The sequence below is a fragment of the Lissotriton helveticus genome, assembly GCF_964261635.1.
Source record: "Lissotriton helveticus chromosome 1_1 unlocalized genomic scaffold, aLisHel1.1 SUPER_1_unloc_14, whole genome shotgun sequence".
NCBI lineage: Eukaryota > Metazoa > Chordata > Amphibia > Caudata > Salamandridae > Lissotriton > Lissotriton helveticus.
In genome coordinates, this window is record NW_027611653.1 from 563,802 (window position 1) to 582,159 (window position 18,358).

Here is an 18,358-nt window from a genome sequence, read left to right on the forward strand (position 1 = left end):
CGTCCAAATACCACCTCGTACGGGGTAAGACCCGTCCTAGAATGTGGTACCGATCTAATGGACAACAATGCCAATGGCAACGCATCTGTCCACGTCAACTTCGTGGAGGCTTGAATTTTCGCGATTTTGAGCTTGTGAGTACCATTATACCTTTCCACCAATCCTGCAGATTGTGGATGGAACACAGCATGGAACTTCTGCTTAATTCCTAATCCCTTCAGGACATACTTGATAACTTCCCCGACAAAATGAGGTCCGTTATCATTCCATAAAAGTCTGCAAACACCAAACCTCGGGAAGAACTCCTTCAGTAGCATCTTAGCAGTAGTAATAGCCGTATTATCTTTCGTAGGGTATGCCTCAATCCATTTACTGAAGGCACAAACCACCACTAGGACATATTTTAAATTATTACACCACTCAAGTTGAATATAGTCCATTTGCAAGACTTCAAAAGGTGCAGTTGGTGTAACAAAACCTCCGGATGGAACTCGTGTCCCCTTTCCGGGATTATATTGTAAACAAATCAAGCAGGACTTTACTACTCTCTTAGCTGTGCTAGCAATCTCAGGATGTTCCCAGACTTGCGTAAGCATTTTCGTTATCGCAAGAGCTCCAACATGTGCTACCCCATGTGCCATCTGAACCATAGGTTGCACGAAAGCTATCGGCAGCTTCCATCGATCCATTTGCTTGTTTCTCCAACAACCTTCATCCTCTAACTCTCCTTCTTTATACCATTGTTCACCCTCTTTGTCAGAAGCTGTCTTCTGTATCTCTCTCACTTCCTGCCTAGCATCGTGCCATCTTTCAGCTTGCACTTTCACTACATACATAGAGGTGGTATTTCTCTGTATTGCAGTCTCACGTGCTATTCGGTCTACAAAAGCATATCCCTGTCCAATCTTGTCTGTGGCTTTCTTATGTGCACTGCACTTCACTATGGCAATCTTCTTCGGCAATGTCAATGCAGTCAAGAGATTGTGCACTAAATCTCCATGCATTATCTGCATTCCATGAGATGAAAGAAAGCCTCTTTCCTTCCAGAGCAGGCCAAAATTGTGCGCTACTCCAAAGGCATAGCGGCTATCTGTGTAAATTTTCACACACAAACCAGCACTGAGCTCACATGCTCGCGTCAGCGCTATCAGTTCAGCTGCTTGAGCCGATTTCTGTGGTATGCGAGCTGTCTCCACTGTTGTCTCAAGCTTGGTGATTGCATATGCGGCTGAGGTCGTACCATCTGGCAATTTCAAACAAGACCCATCAACCCACAATTCACCATCTACATCTGGAAGGGGCGTATCCTGTAAATCAATGCGACCCTTTGTCTGTTCTTCAGTCAGAAAAATACAATTGTGCGTGTCTTGTGACTGCGGCTGAGTCACCGAATATGGCAACAAAGTAGCTGGATTCAAAGTTGCAGACCGCTCAGCCCTCCACAGGGCTTGGTCGCCCCACTCACTGCTGCCGCTCCTGCCTGCCTATGCCGCCTCCTGCCTGCAGATTCCTTCGCTCGCTGCCCGCTGCTCCTGGGAATTTCCCGCTGCTCCTGGGAATTTCCCGCTGCCCGCTGCTTCTTGGAATTTCCCGCCGCTGCCTCCCTGCGGCCCTGCCCCCCTGTGATTCCATTCGCCGCCCCGCTCCCGCCATCCAGCTGCTCCTCCCTCCTGGCTCCTTACTTAAGGGGACCGTAGGGGACCACAGAGTGTGACCGCTCAGCCCTCCACAGGGCTTGGTCGCCCCACTCATTGCTGCCGCTCCTGCCTGCCTTTGCCGCCTCCTGCCTGCAGATTCCTTCGCTCGCTGCCCGCTGCTCCTGGGAATTTCCCACTGCTCCTGGGAATTACCCGCTGCCCGCTGCTTCTTGTAATTTCCCGCCGCTGCCTCCCTGCGGCCCCGCCCCCCTGTGATTCCATTCGCCGCCCCGCTCCCGCCACCCAGCTGCTCCTCCCTCCCGGCTCCTTACTTATGACGCCCCCAGAGCGACCGCGCAGCGGACGCGCGCAGCGGGAGCACCGATTGAGCGCCGAAGGTGCGCCAAAGGTAAGCCCGTCTGCGCCCGTCCGCGCCTGGCCCGTGCCCAGCACCAGGACCCCTGGCCCTCCCCGCCGAGTCTAGACGACCTGACTGACCTACGACGCACCACTCTCAACGCACTCAATGCCGGCCGGACCCACGCCTGCTGCCGAGCCACCCCGAGACGCACCCACGGACCCTTCACCTGCTGCACCTGCAAGTTCACCTGCCTCCGAACCTGCCCCGCACCCGCCAAGACAAACACCAGCAGCAACCACCTCAAGTGCATCCTGATCAACACCCGCTCCGTCCACAGACACGCCGTCGAACTCTGGAACCTCCTCGACGCTACATCACCGGACGTCGCCTTCCTCACGGAAACCTGGATGAACGCCTCCTCTGCACCCGACATCGCCATCGCCATCCCGGACGGGTACAAGATCATCAGGAGGGACCGCATCAACCAGACCGGAGGTGGCATCGCCATCGTCCACAGGAACACCATCCGCATCACGACCGACGCCAACGACTCCTTCGCCGCAGCCGAACATCTCCACTTCCAGATTCACACCGACCCTAAGACGACCCTCAGAGGCACCCTCATCTACAGACCCCCGGGACCACGCACACAATTCAGCGAAGACATCACAGACTTCATCAGCCCGCACGCCCTCCCCTCCACTGACTACATCCTCCTCGGGGACCTCAACTTCCACCTGGAGAACAACAAGGACCGCAACACCACCGCCCTGCTGGAAAACCTCACCAACCTCGGACTCAAGCAACTGGTCAACACCCCCACCCACTACGCCGGCCACACGCTTGATCCCGTCTTCTCTTCCAGCAAGTACATCACCTTCAGCCACGCCACTGGACTCCACTGGACCGACCACAGCTGCGTCCACTTCAGCTTCAAAAGATCCACGACCCACCACCACCCGCAACAGGTACCTCACAGGAATTGGAGCAAGATCACTGCAGATCAGCTCACCACCTCCCTCAGCCAGAGCCCACCCGCCAACACAACGGACCCCAACGAAGCAGCCCGCAACTTCACACAGTGGCTGACCGCCTGCGCCGACGACCTCGCGCCACTAAAGAACCCTCCCAGCAGACCCAGAAGCAAGAAGGCATCCTGGTTCACCGACGACCTCAAGGACTCCAAGAAGACCTGCCGCACCCTCGAGAAAGCCTGGCTCCTCGACTGGACCACCGACAACATGACTGCCCTCAAACACGCTACCCGCAAGCACCACCAGCTCATCCGCACCACCAAGAAGAAATCCCTGAAGGAACGACTGGACAACAACGCCCACGACAGCAAAGAGCTCTTCACTATCGTCAAGGAGTTCTCCAACCCCAGCACCGGCACCAACGACATCACTCCGTCACAAGACCTCTGCGACTCCCTCGCCTCGTTCTTCCACCGCAAGATCGCCGACATCCACAACAGCTTCGGCGCCCCACCCACGCACCCAACCGTCGAACCAACGCCCCCCACCGCCACCCTTCGCACCTGGACCACGGTGACCACCGAAGACACAGCCCGCACGATGAACACCATCCACTCCGTATCACCGACCGACCCCTGCCCACACCACGTCTTCAACAAGGCCGACTCCACCATCGCACCCCAACTCCGGAACATCATCAACGCCTCCTTGAACACCGCCACCTTCCCGGAGAGCTGGAAGCACGCCGAGATCAGCGCCCTCCTGAAGAAACCTACAGCGGACCCCACCGATCTCAAAAACTTCCGCCCCATCTCGCTCCTCCCTTTTCCTGCTAAAGTCATCGAGAAGATCGTCAACAGACAGCTGACCGCCTTCCTCGAGACGAACGGATCCCTTGACCCCTTGCAGTCCGGCTTCAGAGCCAGCCACAGCACCAAGACCGCCCTCATCGCAGCCACCGACGACATCCGGACCCTGCTCGACAAGGGGGAAACAGTGGCCCTCATCCTCCTGGACCTCTCCGCTGCGTTCGACACGGTCTGCCACCGCACCCTAGTCCAGCGCCTCAGCAACATCGGTATCCAAGAGAAGGCACTGGAGTGGATCATCTCATTCCTCGCCGGAAGAACACAAAGAGTCCGCCTCCCCCCTGTTTCGCTCCGAGGCCACCGAAGTCATCTGCGGCGTCCCGCAAGGATCTTCACTCAGCCCCACCCTCTTCAACATCTACATGAAACCTCTCGCAGCCATCGCATGCCAGCACAACCTCAACATCATCTCTTACGCCGACGACACCCAGCTGATCCTCTCCCTCACCAGACACCCCGACACCGCCAGAACCTGCCTACACGAAGGGATGAAAGACGTCGCCGAGTGGATGAAGGACAGCCGCCTGAAACTGAACTCGGACAAGACGGAAGTCCTCATCCTGGGATCTTCGCCCTCCGCCTGGGATGACTCCTGGTGGCCCCCAGCCCTGGGCACCGCCCCCAAGCCAACCGACCACGCACGCAACCTGGGCTTCATCCTGTACCCCTCCCTCTCGATGACCAGACAAGTCAACGCCGTCTCCTCATCGTGCTTCAACACCCTGCGTATGCTTCGCAAGATCTTCCGCTGGATCCCGACCGAGACCAGGAAGACTGTCACCCAGGCACTCGTCACCAGCCGACTGGACTACGGAAATGCCCTCTACGCCGGAACCACAGCCAAGCTACAGAAAAGACTCCAGCGCATCCAGAACGCCTCCGCCCGACTCATCCTGGATGTCCCCCGACGCAGCCACATCTCCAGCCACCTGAGGAACCTGCACTGGCTCCCCGTCAACAAGAGCATCACGTTCCGGCTCCTCACCCACGCACACAAGTCTCTCCACGACCTGGGCCCCAAGTACCTCAACGACCGCCTGACCTTCTACACGACCACCCGCCAGCTACGGTCCACCAGCCTCGCCCTCGCAGCCGTACCACGCATCCGAAGAGCCACCGCCGGAGGAAGATCCTTCTCTTACCTGGCTGCCAAGACTTGGAACTCCCTCCCCATCCACCTTCGGCTGACCCAGGACCATCTCGCCTTCAGGAAACAACTCAAGACCTGGCTGTTCGAGCAGTAGCATACCCCTCCCCCCAAGCGCCTTGAGACCCTCCCGGGTGAATAGTGCGCTATACAAATGGCATGATTGATTGATTGATTGATTCAATGTAATGTGGGGGGCTAGCAATGTCAGTTCATATCCTGTAAGATGAGCGCTAGTCAAGTGCTATATTTTTGTCTGATTCAAAAGGGCATCAACAGCATGTGGTACTAGCACTAACAATTTATGTGACAAAACTATTCCTTCACTCTGTCGAATAGACACCGCTGTTGCTGCAACTGAACAAAAGCATCCAGGTAATGCTCTAGCAACAGGGTCAAGAACTGCAGAAAAGTATGCACACAGTCGTTGCTTATCGCCGTGTAACTGGACCAACACTGACAATGCACATCCATCTTTCTCGTGCACGTAAAGTGTGAACATCTTTGTGTAATCTGGTGTGCCTAACACTGGTGCTGAACAAAGGGCTCGGCGTAATTGTTGAAAAGCACTTTCACATTCTTCAATCAATCAATCAATCAAAGCATTTATGTAGCGCACTACTCACCCGGAGGGTCTCAAGGCGCTAGGGGAGGGGGGGTCCGCTACTGCTCGAACAGCCAGGTCTTGAGCTGCTTCCTGAAGGCAAGGTGGTCCTGGGTCAGGCGGAGGTGGGTCGGAAGGGAGTTCCAAGTCTTGGCAGCCAGGTAGGAGAAGGACCTTCCTCCTGTGGTGGCTCTTCGGATGCGGGGGACGGAGGCGAGGGCGTGGCCGGTCGATCGAAGCTGGCGTGTGGGGGCGTAGAAGTTGAGGCGGCTGTTGAGGTATCCTGGGCCTTGGTTGTGTAGGGCTTTGTGTGCGTGGGTGAGGAGACGGAAGGTGATTCTCTTGTTGACCGGGAGCCAGTGCAGATCTCTCAGGTGTCCGGAGATGTGGTTGCGTCGGGGGGATGTTCAGGATGAGTCGTGCAGAGGCGTTCTGAATCCGCTGGAGTCTCTTCTGGAGTTTGGCGGTGGTTCCGGCGTAGAGGGAGTTGCCGTAGTCCAGACGGCTGGTGACGAGGGCCTGGGTGACCGTCTTCCTGGTCTCGGTGGGGATCCACCGGAAGATCTTACGTAGCATGCGCAGGATGTTGAAGCACGACGAGGAGACGGCGTTGACTTGTCTGGTCATGGAGAGGGAGGAGTCCAGGATGAAGCCCAGGTTGCGTGCGTGGTCTGTTGGTTTGGGTGCGTTGCCCAGTGCGGGGGGCAACCAGGAGTCGTCCCAGGCGGAGGGTGAAGAACCTAGGATGAGGACTTCCGCCTTGTTCGAATTCAGTTTCAGGCGGCTGTTCATCATCCACTTGGCTACGTCTGTCATCCCTTCGTGTAGGTTGGCTCTGGCGGTTGCGGGGTCGTTGGTGAGGGAGAGGATCAGCTGGGTGTCGTCGGCGTAGGAGATGATGTTGAGGTTTGTTGGCGTGGGATGGCTGCGAGGGGGCTCATGTAGACGTGGAAGAGGGTTGGGCTGAGCGAGGAGCCTTGGGGAACGCCGCAGATGACTTCAGTGGCTTCTGATCTGAACGGGGGGAGGCGTACTCTCTGTGTCCTTCCGGCGAGGAACGAGATGATCCATTCCAGTGCCTTCTCTTGGATTCCGACGTTGCTGAGGCGCCGCACTAGGGTATGGTGGCAGACAGTGTCGAAGGCCGCGGAGAGGTCCAGGAGGATGAGGGCCGCTGTTTCTCTGTTGTCGAGCAGGGCTCAGATGTCATCGGTGGCTGCGATCAGGGCGGTCTCGGTGCTGTGGTTGGCCCGGAAGCTAGACTGCGAGAGGTCGAGGGATCTGTTCGTCTCGAGGAAGGCGGCCAGCTGCTTGTTTGTGGTCTTCTCGATGACTTTTGCAGGAAACGGGAGCAGCGAGATGGGGCGGTAGTTCTTGAGGTCAGTGGGGTCGGCTGATGGCTTCTTTAGTAGAGCGCTGAGTTCGGCGTGCTTCCAGCTCTCCGGGAAGGTAGCGGTGTTGAAGGAGGTGTTGATGATGTCCCGCAGGTGGGATGCGATGACAGCGTCGGCCTTGTTGAAGACGTGGTGAGGGCAGGGGTCGGTCGGAGATCCGGAGTGGATGGAGTTCATCGTGCGGATGGTGTCTTCGGTGCTGATCGGGGTCCAGGCACGGAGGGTGGTGGTGGGGGGCGGTGGTTCAGTCATGGCGTGCGTCGGTTGAGTGCTGAAGCTGTTGTGTATGTCCGCGATCTTGTTGTGGAAGTAGGAGGCGAGGGAGTTGCAGAGGTCTTGTGAAGGGGTGATGTCGTTGTTTCCAGCGTTGGGGTTGGAGAGCTCCTTAACGATGTTGAAGAGTTCCTTGCTGTTGTGTGCGTTGTTGTCCAGTCGTTCCTTGAATGCAGTTTTCTTGGTGGCGTGGATCAGTTGGTGGTGTTTTCGGGTGGCGAGCTTGAGGGCAGTCATGTTGTTCGGTGTTGGGTCTCTGCGCCAGGCTTTCTCGAGTGCTCGGCAGTTCTTCTTGGAGCTCTTGAGTTCGTCGGTGAACCATGGGGCTTTCTTGCTGCAGGGTCTGCTAGGCGGGGTCTTCAGTGGGGCGAGGTTGTCTACGCAGTTGCTGATCCACTTCGTGAGGTTGGTGGCAGCCTGGCTTGGGTTAGTTGCGCTGGTGGGAGGGTTCATGCTCAGGGAGTTCACGAGCTGGTCGGCTGTAATCTTGCTCCAGCTTCTGCGTGCCACCTGTTGTTGGTGGTGGTGGATCGTGGTCCTTCTGAAGCTGAAGTGGATGCAGCTGTGGTCCGTCCAGTGGAGTCCGGTGGCATGGCTGAAGGTGATGTCCTTGCTGGATGAGAATACGGGGTCGAGTGTGTGTCCGGCGTAGTGGGTGGGGGTGGTCACCAGCTGCTTGAGACCGAGGTTGGCGAGGTTGTCCAGCAGGGTGGTGGTGTTGCGGTCGTTGTTGTTCTCCAGGTGGAAGTTGAGGTCCCCGAGGAGGATGTAGTCAGTGGAGAGGAGGGCGCGCGGGCTGATGAAGTCGGCGATGTCTTCGCTGAATTGTGTGCGTGGTCCTGGGGGTCTGTAGATGAGGGTGCCTCTGAGGGTGGTCTTGGGGTTGATGTGGATCTGGAAGTGCAGGTGTTCGGCGGGTGCGAGGGTGTCGTCGGTGTTGGTCGTGATGTGGATGGTGTTCCTGTGGATGATGGCGATACCTCCTCCTGTCTGGTTGACGCGGTCCCTCCGGATGATCTTGTAGCCGTCCGGGATGGCGATGTCGGGCGCTGAGGAGGCGTTCATCCAGGTTTCCGTGAGGAAGGCGACGTCTGGGGCTGTGGTGTCGAGCAGGTTCCAGAGCTCGACGGCGTTTCTGTGGATGGAGCGGGTGTTGAGCAGGATGCACTTGAGGTGGTTGCTGCTGGTGCTCGGCTTGGTCGGTGCTGGTGTAGTGCAGGTCCGGATGCAGGTGAACTTGCAGGAGTGGCAGCAGAAGGGTCCGTGAGTGCGTCTCGGGGTGGCTCGATAGCAGCCCGGGATTCGGCCGGCGTTGAGTGCGTAGAGTTCAGTGGCGTCGTAGGTCCGGCGGGTGGGCTGGTGTCTGCGGGAGACTGGGATCCTGGCGCTGGGCGCGGGCCAGGCGCGGACGGGCGCAGACGGGCTTGCCTTAGGTGCGCCTTCGGCGCGCCAGCAGCGCGCCCGCTGAGCGCGTCCGCTGCGCGGCCTCCATATGAGTGGGAGAGGGAGGGAGGAGCAGCTGGGAGGTGGGAGCGGGGCGGCCAATAGGGTGTTAAGGGGCGGAGCTACGGGACGTGGCGGCCAATAGGGTGCGACGGGGCGGAGCTACGGGACGCGGCGGCGGGAAACGGGCGGCGAGGGGGAGACGCGGGGAATGCCAGAAGAAAAAAAATGGGACACAATCTGGGCACCAAAGGAAAGGGGAACAATCAAGGCAGCAACATACACAGGTACAGTGGGGGAGAATCACTCACTCGTGGGTACAGAAGATAAGGAGGGCACAGTCACTCTTAACGCAGGCAGACACAATGCAGCAGCGGTCAGTGGTCACACAGGGGGCTGCGTGGCGGTGAGGGGAGCAGCCTGCCTGGTAAACAGGGTCAGAGGTCGCTCTCTCTACCGCTGCGCGGCCTCCATATGAGTGGGAGAGGGAGGAGCAGCTGGGAGGTGGGAGCGGGGCAGCCAATAGGGTGTGAGGGGGGTGGAGCTATGGGACGCGGTGGCCAATAGGGTGCGAGGGGGGCGGAGCTACGGGACGCAGCGGCAGGAAACGGGCAGCGAGGGGGAGACGCGGGGAATGCCAGAAGAAAAAAAAAGGGACACAATCTGGGCACCAAAGGAAAGGGGAACAATCAAGGCAGCAACATACACAGGTACAGTGGGGGAGAATCACTCACTCGTGGGTACAGAAGATAAGGAGGGCACAGTCACTCTTAACGCAGGCAGACACAATGCAGCAGCGGTCAGTGGTCACACAGGGGGCTGCGTGGCGGTGAGGGGAGCGACCTGCCTGGTAAACAGGGTCAGAGGTCGCTCCATGGAAGAGGTACTGGGGTATCTTTTGTCAAAAGTGCTAACAAGGGCTTAACAATATGTGAGAATCCCAAAATCCACTGTCTATAAAACGAAGTAAGACCCAAAAATGCATGTACTCCTTTCTGTGTGGTAGGAACTGGTGTGTCTAAAATAGCTTGTATGCGATCTGATGTCAATGCACGTCCCTCCTTAGACAAAAGATACCTAAGTAAGTTACCTTTGGTCTACAGTATTGCAATTTCTTTCGAGCGACTTTGTGATGATGTGAAGCAAGAAAAGAAAGCAAAGATAAAGTACATTTTTCACACTGCTCTGGAGTGTCGGCTGCCAGCAAGATGTCATCGACATATTGTATGAGAGCCACACCTTCGGTCTGTACAAAAGAATCAAGTTCCCTTTTCAATGCTTGGCTGTAAATACTCAGACTTTCAGTATAGCCTTGAGGAACTCTACAGAATCGATATGATCGATTATTCAAAGTGAAACCGAACAAATATCGACTATCAGGATGAATAGGGATCGAAAAGAAAGCATTTTTCAAGTCGATTACAGTGAATGTAGTGGCAGTTGGAGGGACTAAAGTGAGAAGTGTTGTAATGTCAGAGACCACAGGGTATTGTGGTATCACTATCTTATTTACCTCCCTCAAATAAATAATGAACCTGTAAATTTGTGTATCTGTATCTCTCTTCAAAATCGGAAGAATCGGGCTATTGCAAACATTGTATGGAACTTCCTCAACAACCCCAACTCGTATCAAATCTTGCACAATTCGTATAAGTGCCTCCTCTCCCTCCTGTGAAATACGATATTGTGGCAAACGAGGTAACACAGCTCCCTCCTTGACACTAATCTGGATCGGAGGAATGGCCATCTGACCCACATCAGTGTCTGAGGTAGCCCATAAGGATTCAGGAAGTGAGGCTAATGCTGTGTCTTCTTTAACCAGGCAAATTCTATCAAATTCAGTGTAATTATCGTTCAAAATGACACGCACCCCTTCAGGAAAACATGGTATTGTAGCTCTAAAGTGCTTTAACATATCAAGGCCCAAAATATTGTCTAGTGTATTCGGGGAAAGCAAAAACGGACATGGAGCATTGAATTTATCAACATAGAATGAGAGTGACTGGGACAATGGACTAAGGGAAGGTGTTCCATCGAAACCTATCGAAGTAATAGTTGTGCCAGACAGGGGAGCCCTAGGAACCAATTGTTTAGACAAAGCGCTACGTGTAGCTCCTGTATCAACCAGAAACCGATCAGTAGAGCCCAAAACATGTGCTGTAACATAGGGACCCGTCTGATCTACTGGAACTTCAACTGATTCCTTACCCCATCCTAGGCGATCCTATGCATGAGCAGAATCGTACAAGTCAGGCTGAACATAATCAGATACTTGACATTGATTCCGCCTATCAAATGTGTTCTGTCTCTGCTGTGGGCGTATATTCATGTCAGACCGGGCACGATCATTCATATTCCCTTGATGCTCCGAGGAACCTGAACCAGTTTTCCCTTGGCCCCTCCCCCTAGCATCCTGCTGAGGACGTAACACTGGGCAATTACGGGCCCAATGACCATGCTGCTTACAATATGCACATTGATTTGAAAATAGATCTGTACGACCATAAGGAGTATTGGAAGACGTTCGGCCACCTCTGTCATAATTTCTATCAGGGCCCCTATCATAACCTCTAGAAGGCGGACCATATACCTGGGCCAACATAACTTTCGTTTTTAACTCTTTCGACTTCTTGTCCTCAGTCCCCTTCGCCTCTGCCTCCTGGCGCTCATAATACTGAGCCATCGTCAACACAGAGGCTGGAGAGGACGTAGTCCAAGAACTTTCGCTAGCTTTCAAGCGGCTCACTATTCCAGGTAACAAATTCGAAACATATTTATCGACAAATAAATGTCTGCCGATGTCGTCAGTGAGGGACTGACCGCTAAAATCATGAAAAGCTTCCTCGAAACGAGTAAAGAAATCAGAAACCGATTGATATGTCTTTTGTTTACAGGACGCTAAAACAGTCCAATCAATCTTTTTAGGGGGAATAATCGTTTTAAGTTTAGTCAAAATAGCTGCAGGAAGATCTAATATTAGCTGATGCGGTTTTTGGGCGGGCCATCTATCCGCATCCATGCGCTCTATCTCCTTCCATTCGGCACCAAGAACAGCGCGATCATCAATTTTACGAACGGTCCTCCACATATCTGGGGGTAAAATAAGACCAAAAAAACAAATCTATGTCACATAAAGTCATGACACAAGAATTTAAAGCACCCTCAACTTCTTCATAAAAGGCGGCTGGGTTTTACGCGGGTCAGGCAACACATTTTTAAGTGCCATTACATCTGCTCTATTCCAGGGAGTGTATACCCAATTATAAATAAAATAGCCCTTCGCATCGACAGAATTTTTATCATCATTATCACCCGTTCCTTTAGGAGGAACATATAAAGGCGCGGCTTCCCGCATAGGTTTCATGACAACTGGTATTATCTTATCTGTCACGAAGATAGGACGCTGTGCCTCTCCGGGCAGATTGGTCTGTGGAACAGCATCCGCAGCCTTTTTCTGGTCCTTCAGATGTTTCGCCTCATCTCGTATTTTAACCAGTCGTCTAATGAAATCATGCGCCTGGGAAAAAACAAAAAGACCATCACATACTTGTTTATGATCAGTTGCAATATCAGCAGGTTCTAAAACTGCGGAATATTTCCGAAACATTTCTATAACTTCATCGGCAAATGATGCAGTGAAATATAACTGCTCCTTTTCTGACCAATCCTGTATACTAGCTAAAAGATCGGAAGCAGAATTTGTGCTACGTATTGCCTTACGAGCAGCTTGTCTGATTTCAGCCGCACGTTCCGCAGACAGCAAGGATCGAGTGTCCCGCGCTTTCTGTTGTCCCGAACCAGAATCCTCATCGTCCCCGGACGGAGCAGACGGAGCGATATACGGAGGTGGAGGTCGATCTAATAACAAAAAATCATCTTGTGGTTTATTAAGGACAGGATAGAGAGGCTGACGGACAGAATATTGGCCAGATATCTGTAACCTACGTTCTTTTTCCTCTCGCTCCTGTAGTTCTTTTGTTTCTTTTCTTCTCAACTCCAGCGCTTTCTCATACACAGTCTTTCGCTGTTCTTTTTCAATCAACGCTTGCTCACGCTTCTCTTGCTGTCGTACTTCTTTCTCCCACATTCGCAGACTCTCAAACATATCACGCCTAGACTTTCGCTCAAACAGACATCGTTCCACATATTCAACCTTTCGCGCGTCAAATGACCCATGCAGTGGCCACCGTAACTCAGGATCCTTTTTGGTATATTTATGCCACAACGTGCTGTACATTATGGCAGAAAGACCAAACTTCACATACATATCTCGATTAGGAGTCCCCTCGGGGAGAGCCGGCTGCGGTTCCTCAAGTCGTAAACTGGTACCACCAAACAAGCAGCACATCTTTCGAAGTGTGCGACAAACAGGCATGCTCAAGAATAGTGCAAGATATAAACTACTATGGGGAAAGAGCCCTTAAGGTACTTTCTTAGTACGTTGCGCTATACATATCAAATGCGGAGAAAAACTCCATGCATCGCCTGCCTATATGAGTTGCAACACATATATCAAAATATCAAACAAACCTATCAAACAAAATCCAAAGTAGACAAGTCTATCCCAAATTCAAATATGCCACAGTAAGTGTCCTAAGACTACCTTACCATACAAGGCATCCAAAGTCCAAAACCTACAACAGGCGCCGCAAAACGGCTCTTACCAATCATAGGCTGTCCAGATTCCAACTGCCAAGTTCTAAATTCGACCAAACGGTCACTGCACGGCAGACCAGCAGAAGAGATCTCAGTCGAGGACCGGCGCCACCTGGATGGTCGGATCGGAAAGTAGGGAAGGATCACCTTGGATGCCAAGACACGGGTCCTTTCTGGCAGCGATCGCGTCCTCAGCGAAGTTCCGAACCTTCGTCACGACCAATCCTTCGGGCATCCGAGTCGCTGATGAGCCCCACGTGCCAGGCGCCAATTTGTCGTGCAGGCCTCAGCCAGACCCGCTAGTGCAAGGGGTTCGCCCTTCTGCGCACGAAGTTCTCTGACCCAAAGGAAAAAGTTGGCACGGAAACTGGAAATGACAAACACATAGTTTATTACACCACATGAAGTGGTGCTAAAGTTCGGACAGTACCCTTCGGCACTGTGAGAAGTAGCACAAAGGGCTACTCACACATGGTTTATTTATACCCACACAGGGGCTCAAGAGAAGGCGGTACAAAGCATAAGAGCACATTTTATGTCCATACAAGGTAATATCGAGAGGCACAATCAATCAGTGGGAGGAGTTAACAGTCTTGGGGTCTCGGCTAACACATTCCAATCTAGGGTTAACCATTAGCAGATGCAGACCCTAACGGTCAGCGGCAAAACACAGAGATGCTATTATTATCCTGTTGCCGGGCAGATTCAAAGGCCATGAGCAGAAAGATAGGACAACGCACATGGTCGACACGAGGCAGCGTGTGGCAGACAAAATGGATGCCATGAATCCAAAATGGATGCCGCTAAATGTCAAGATAATGGCTAAAAACTCAAATGTATTTTGCTAACGCTCAACTCAATCGCCGTCATAATACAACACATCCAGGGCTCCAAAAGAGCTCTCTGCAGAGACCTAGCTAGCTAAAGCCACGTGGGATATTAGTGACATTATGTATGGGGGTGGGGAGGTGGGGGCTCTGATCTGATCAGATCTGTCTGCAGCCTTTGCCCCCATCTCCCACTCCACATTACTACAGCGATTGCAGATGGTGGGTCTTAGGGGGAAGTGCCTGCTTGGTTCTTATCCTTTTTGAAAGATTTGACCCAAGTGGTGGCATCCGCTAACTTCAGATCAACCCCTAAGACCATTACCCCTCCCCCGGCTGGTTTTGAGCCACAATCTTTTCAATCTTTACATGGCCCACTTGGCCACCCTGATCGAGTCATTCGATATCACCTCTACTCGATGATACACAGATCATTAGATTAGAAGAAAATACACCTGATCGAGTCATTCGATAATTGATATCACCTCTACTCGATAATACACAAATCATAAGATTAGAAGAAAATACGCCTGATCATGCCATTCGATATCACCTCTACTCAAATGTACACAAATCATTGGATTAGAATTAAATACAGATAAAATGGCCAGTAATTTCAGGAGCTGCCGCCAGGAAGTTGCTGATTGGATGAGCTCAAACTCCCTGGCGCTAAACAGTGAAAAAAACAGAAATCTGGGTATTTGGGACCGGAGCCTCACGGCACAAGGGTGGCGGCCGGTGCCTTTGGGAGCTCTGTCTATCCCATTCCATCAGGTCTGCAAACTGGTCGTTTGGTTGGACTTGCATCTGTTCCTAAAAGGATTCATTAAAATTACCTGCTCTACAGGCTTCTGACTGCTGAAAGTTATCAGAAAAATACTTCCATTAATCCCTGCTTCATCTAGGAGGACCTGGTACTGGTTCTGAACCTATCGAGAATGGATTCCTGCATCACTTTATAGGTAGGCATATCTGAATATCGCCTACATAGATTTTTGCTGCTAAAAAACAGCAGTTGGGCTGGTTCTGAGGTTAATAAAATCAAGGTCGAGCTCCAACAAACTGGTCACATTGCGCCGGCTTCCTGTTCTGAAAAGATGTCAATATAAAGCACTTTATGTCATAAACGCTCTACAATCAGGGGATTCATTCTTATATGTCCTCGCTTTTTGCCTGGTATCAGCTGGCCGAGGGGTGAGATCCCATCATGCTTTGCTGACTAAAGTCTCTATGTTTACGAAAATCAGAATAGATGGATGCTCTCCGCCTGTGGTGACTGCAGGTACCTGGAATGAAATGCCCTCCCACCTGCCCTGTGCGCCCAAGAAAACATGAGTTCTTTCAGGAAACAAATCAAAAACTTTCTGTTCATGTTCTGGGGCTGTGGGATTTTGATACTTATGTGCTCATATTAGCGCTAGGACACTTCTTTCCCGAACTAGCTGTGCAGCGCTATATAAATTGGCTCTCACATCCAGTCATAGCCATCGATCTCTGGGCAACAGATCGTTGCAGCTATAGACAACCTAGGAGGAGGAAAGGCTCCGGGATCTGAAGGTCTGGTGTAGAGTTTTACAAAGCTTAGAAACAAATACCGGCCGCATATCTGCTAGCTAGAGGTGTATGCCGAGGCATTAAAGCGTGGTGTGTCGATGCCATCTATAAGTGACACAATCATATCAGCACTCCCCAAGCTTGGGACAGACCCGGCTAAGTGTACCTCTTATCGCCCTCTGTCACTGCTTCACTGTGATAATAAATTCCTGCCTGAGGTGATACGACTCGGCTATCCCTCCTACAAGAGAGAATAGTCTCCCCGGTACAGTTGGGATTTGTCCCAGATAAATCCACAGCGGTTCATCTACGGACGGTATTCGCAGTGCTGCATCGGGAAAACACACACATGAAGGCTGGTGATGCCGATAATGTGTTTGACTCCCTGGAATAGCCTTATGATTGAGACATTTAGGCTCAGGGAGTTTGAGATCACTCATGAAGCTGCTGGACACACAGCCTATGGCCTGAGTTTTCGTAAATGGGCTCAACTCAGACGCCATTCAGATCGCATGGGGCACTGGGCTGGGACGCCCTCTGTCACCCGTTCTTTATACCAGGAATGAACCCTTAGGCCTGTGAACTCCAGGAGAGGCATACCATAACCATACTGGGCTGACACCTTTTAGACACTGAAACCAAGAAGTAAACACATCTTTATAAATTGACAGGTTTATAGTCACGGTGGCCAGGCCGGGAGGTGGGTTGAGAGTTGAGAAGGTCAAACGACGGAACTTCAGAGTTCAATTGTTCGAAATCCTTGAAGTTAGAGGTTTTCTGGACAGGTCCGCTGTCCTCTGGAGATCTGGTCTCTATTGAAGAGTAGAAAATAAAATATCCTCTTGGAATCAAAAGTATCACCAAATAGGTATAAACACCATACAATCCACTCTACTCAATCACATCCACACAAGATCCGTTAATTATACATATATACCACCAAGAAAGAAATTCCACATAATAGCTGTGATATAAAAAATACAACTCATGTTATTTCCTTCGTACTTAAAAAGGAGATTATATATGTGACTCATTATAAACAGTGCAAAATATAATTTGGCGCACTAAATCACTTCAGATAAAAATACATGAGTCCCCCTGTCTTTTTAACCTTTTTATGGCTGATTTGTCGCATCATTTACATAGTGTAAATGCACACTCACCAATTCCTGCAGGCCAAAATGTGAAATATTTGCAATATGCAGACGATACAATTCTGCTGAGTCACACGCAAATAGGGCTGCAAAGATTGATAGAGTCATTTGATCAATATATATTGGCGAATGGTTTACAAATAAATGCCAAAAAACTAAAATTATGATAATAGGAGCGACAAAATCAAGTAAGACATTATGGAAAATGAAGGATTTATCTATTGAAACTGTAAAGCAGTATAAATACTTAGGAGTTACACTGGACGAAATAATGAATTTTAAACCACACTTTGATAATTTAAAGGCCAAGACAACTTCATTGTCTTTTGCCTTTAGATCATTGCGTGACAAACTTTCTTGCCCAAGTTACAATCATTTACTAAAAGTAATGAAGGTGAAACGTATCCCTGCGCTTACATATGGGTCAATCATTTTTAGAGAAAAGATAGCCAACTGCTGGATAAATTACAAATAAAAGTTTTTAAGTCAATTTTTAGGATTTCTAAAAATGTTGGACATGCTAGTTAGACTGGAATTTGGTTTGCAAAATCAAACATTGGTAAGACAAGCTGCATTTTTAAAATGCCTATTCTCACTTTACTTATCGGACCCGGAGTCCCTTGCATATATGTGTTGGTAAGAAATGAATAAGAAGGAGTATAGAAGACCATGGAGGTCATACTTAACAGAAAGTTTGAATACTTTTAAGCTCCAACCTTTTGATAACATGATTAGAAATAAAACCATTTTAAAACAGATTTTAAATCAATCAACTAAATTGGTATCATTAATATTGGATCAGGAGCAGACTATAAAAAAAAAGCATGCCTGGTCGGTTATCAATTCATAAAATAAAATTGAACCCCAATTCTAGCTATCTTTTTGCTTGAAACCGGCGGTAAGGGATATATTCCTCAAGCTTAGGTTTGGATACTACCCCACAAAAGATGGTACACCGAGATGGGTACAAGTTTGGAAATCACAAAAGTGTAGATTATGTGGTTATATTAATGAAACGTTATTGCACATTGTATGCATTTGCCCCAAATTGTGTCAAGAAAGATTAACTCTTTTAAAACCAATATTCAACAAACAAGGGGTGAGAACATGTCGCCAAGCGATAATACTGTGCGTTCAAGGGCGTATCATCAAATTAACAGTTTACTTTGTCAAATTTATTCTTCTAGCTGAGAAAAAACTGGCTCAGGACGACGTTGTGGTCATTTAATAAGAATTGAAAGCGGCTATGATTCCAATTATATTGTTTTTCTTTATACTGGCAATGTAACTTGATAATTTAATAAAGTATCTGAGGATTGGGGAAATTTTAAGAAGCATGGATGCAATTTATATATTAAGTATTAAGAACACAACTGGACCAAACATTTGTTACTGTATGCTCTGCTTCTTATTAGGGGCTGGTAAAAAATAAAAAACAAAAAAGATAAACAGACAGGGGACTCAA

General features: G+C 50.7%; 1 protein-coding gene across 1 annotated transcript in view; it reads left to right on the plus strand.

Moving 5' to 3' along the window:
* The window catches only part of LOC144805561 (uncharacterized), a 69,420-nt gene extending 51,299 nt beyond the window's left edge, over positions 1-18,121 (plus strand). Inside the window, exon 2 of the mRNA XM_078672086.1 lies at positions 18,081-18,121. Coding sequence (XP_078528212.1) covers positions 18,081-18,121 — 41 coding nt within the window. The remainder of the gene's footprint in view (positions 1-18,080) is intronic.
* The last annotated feature ends 237 nt before the right edge of the window (positions 18,122-18,358 follow it).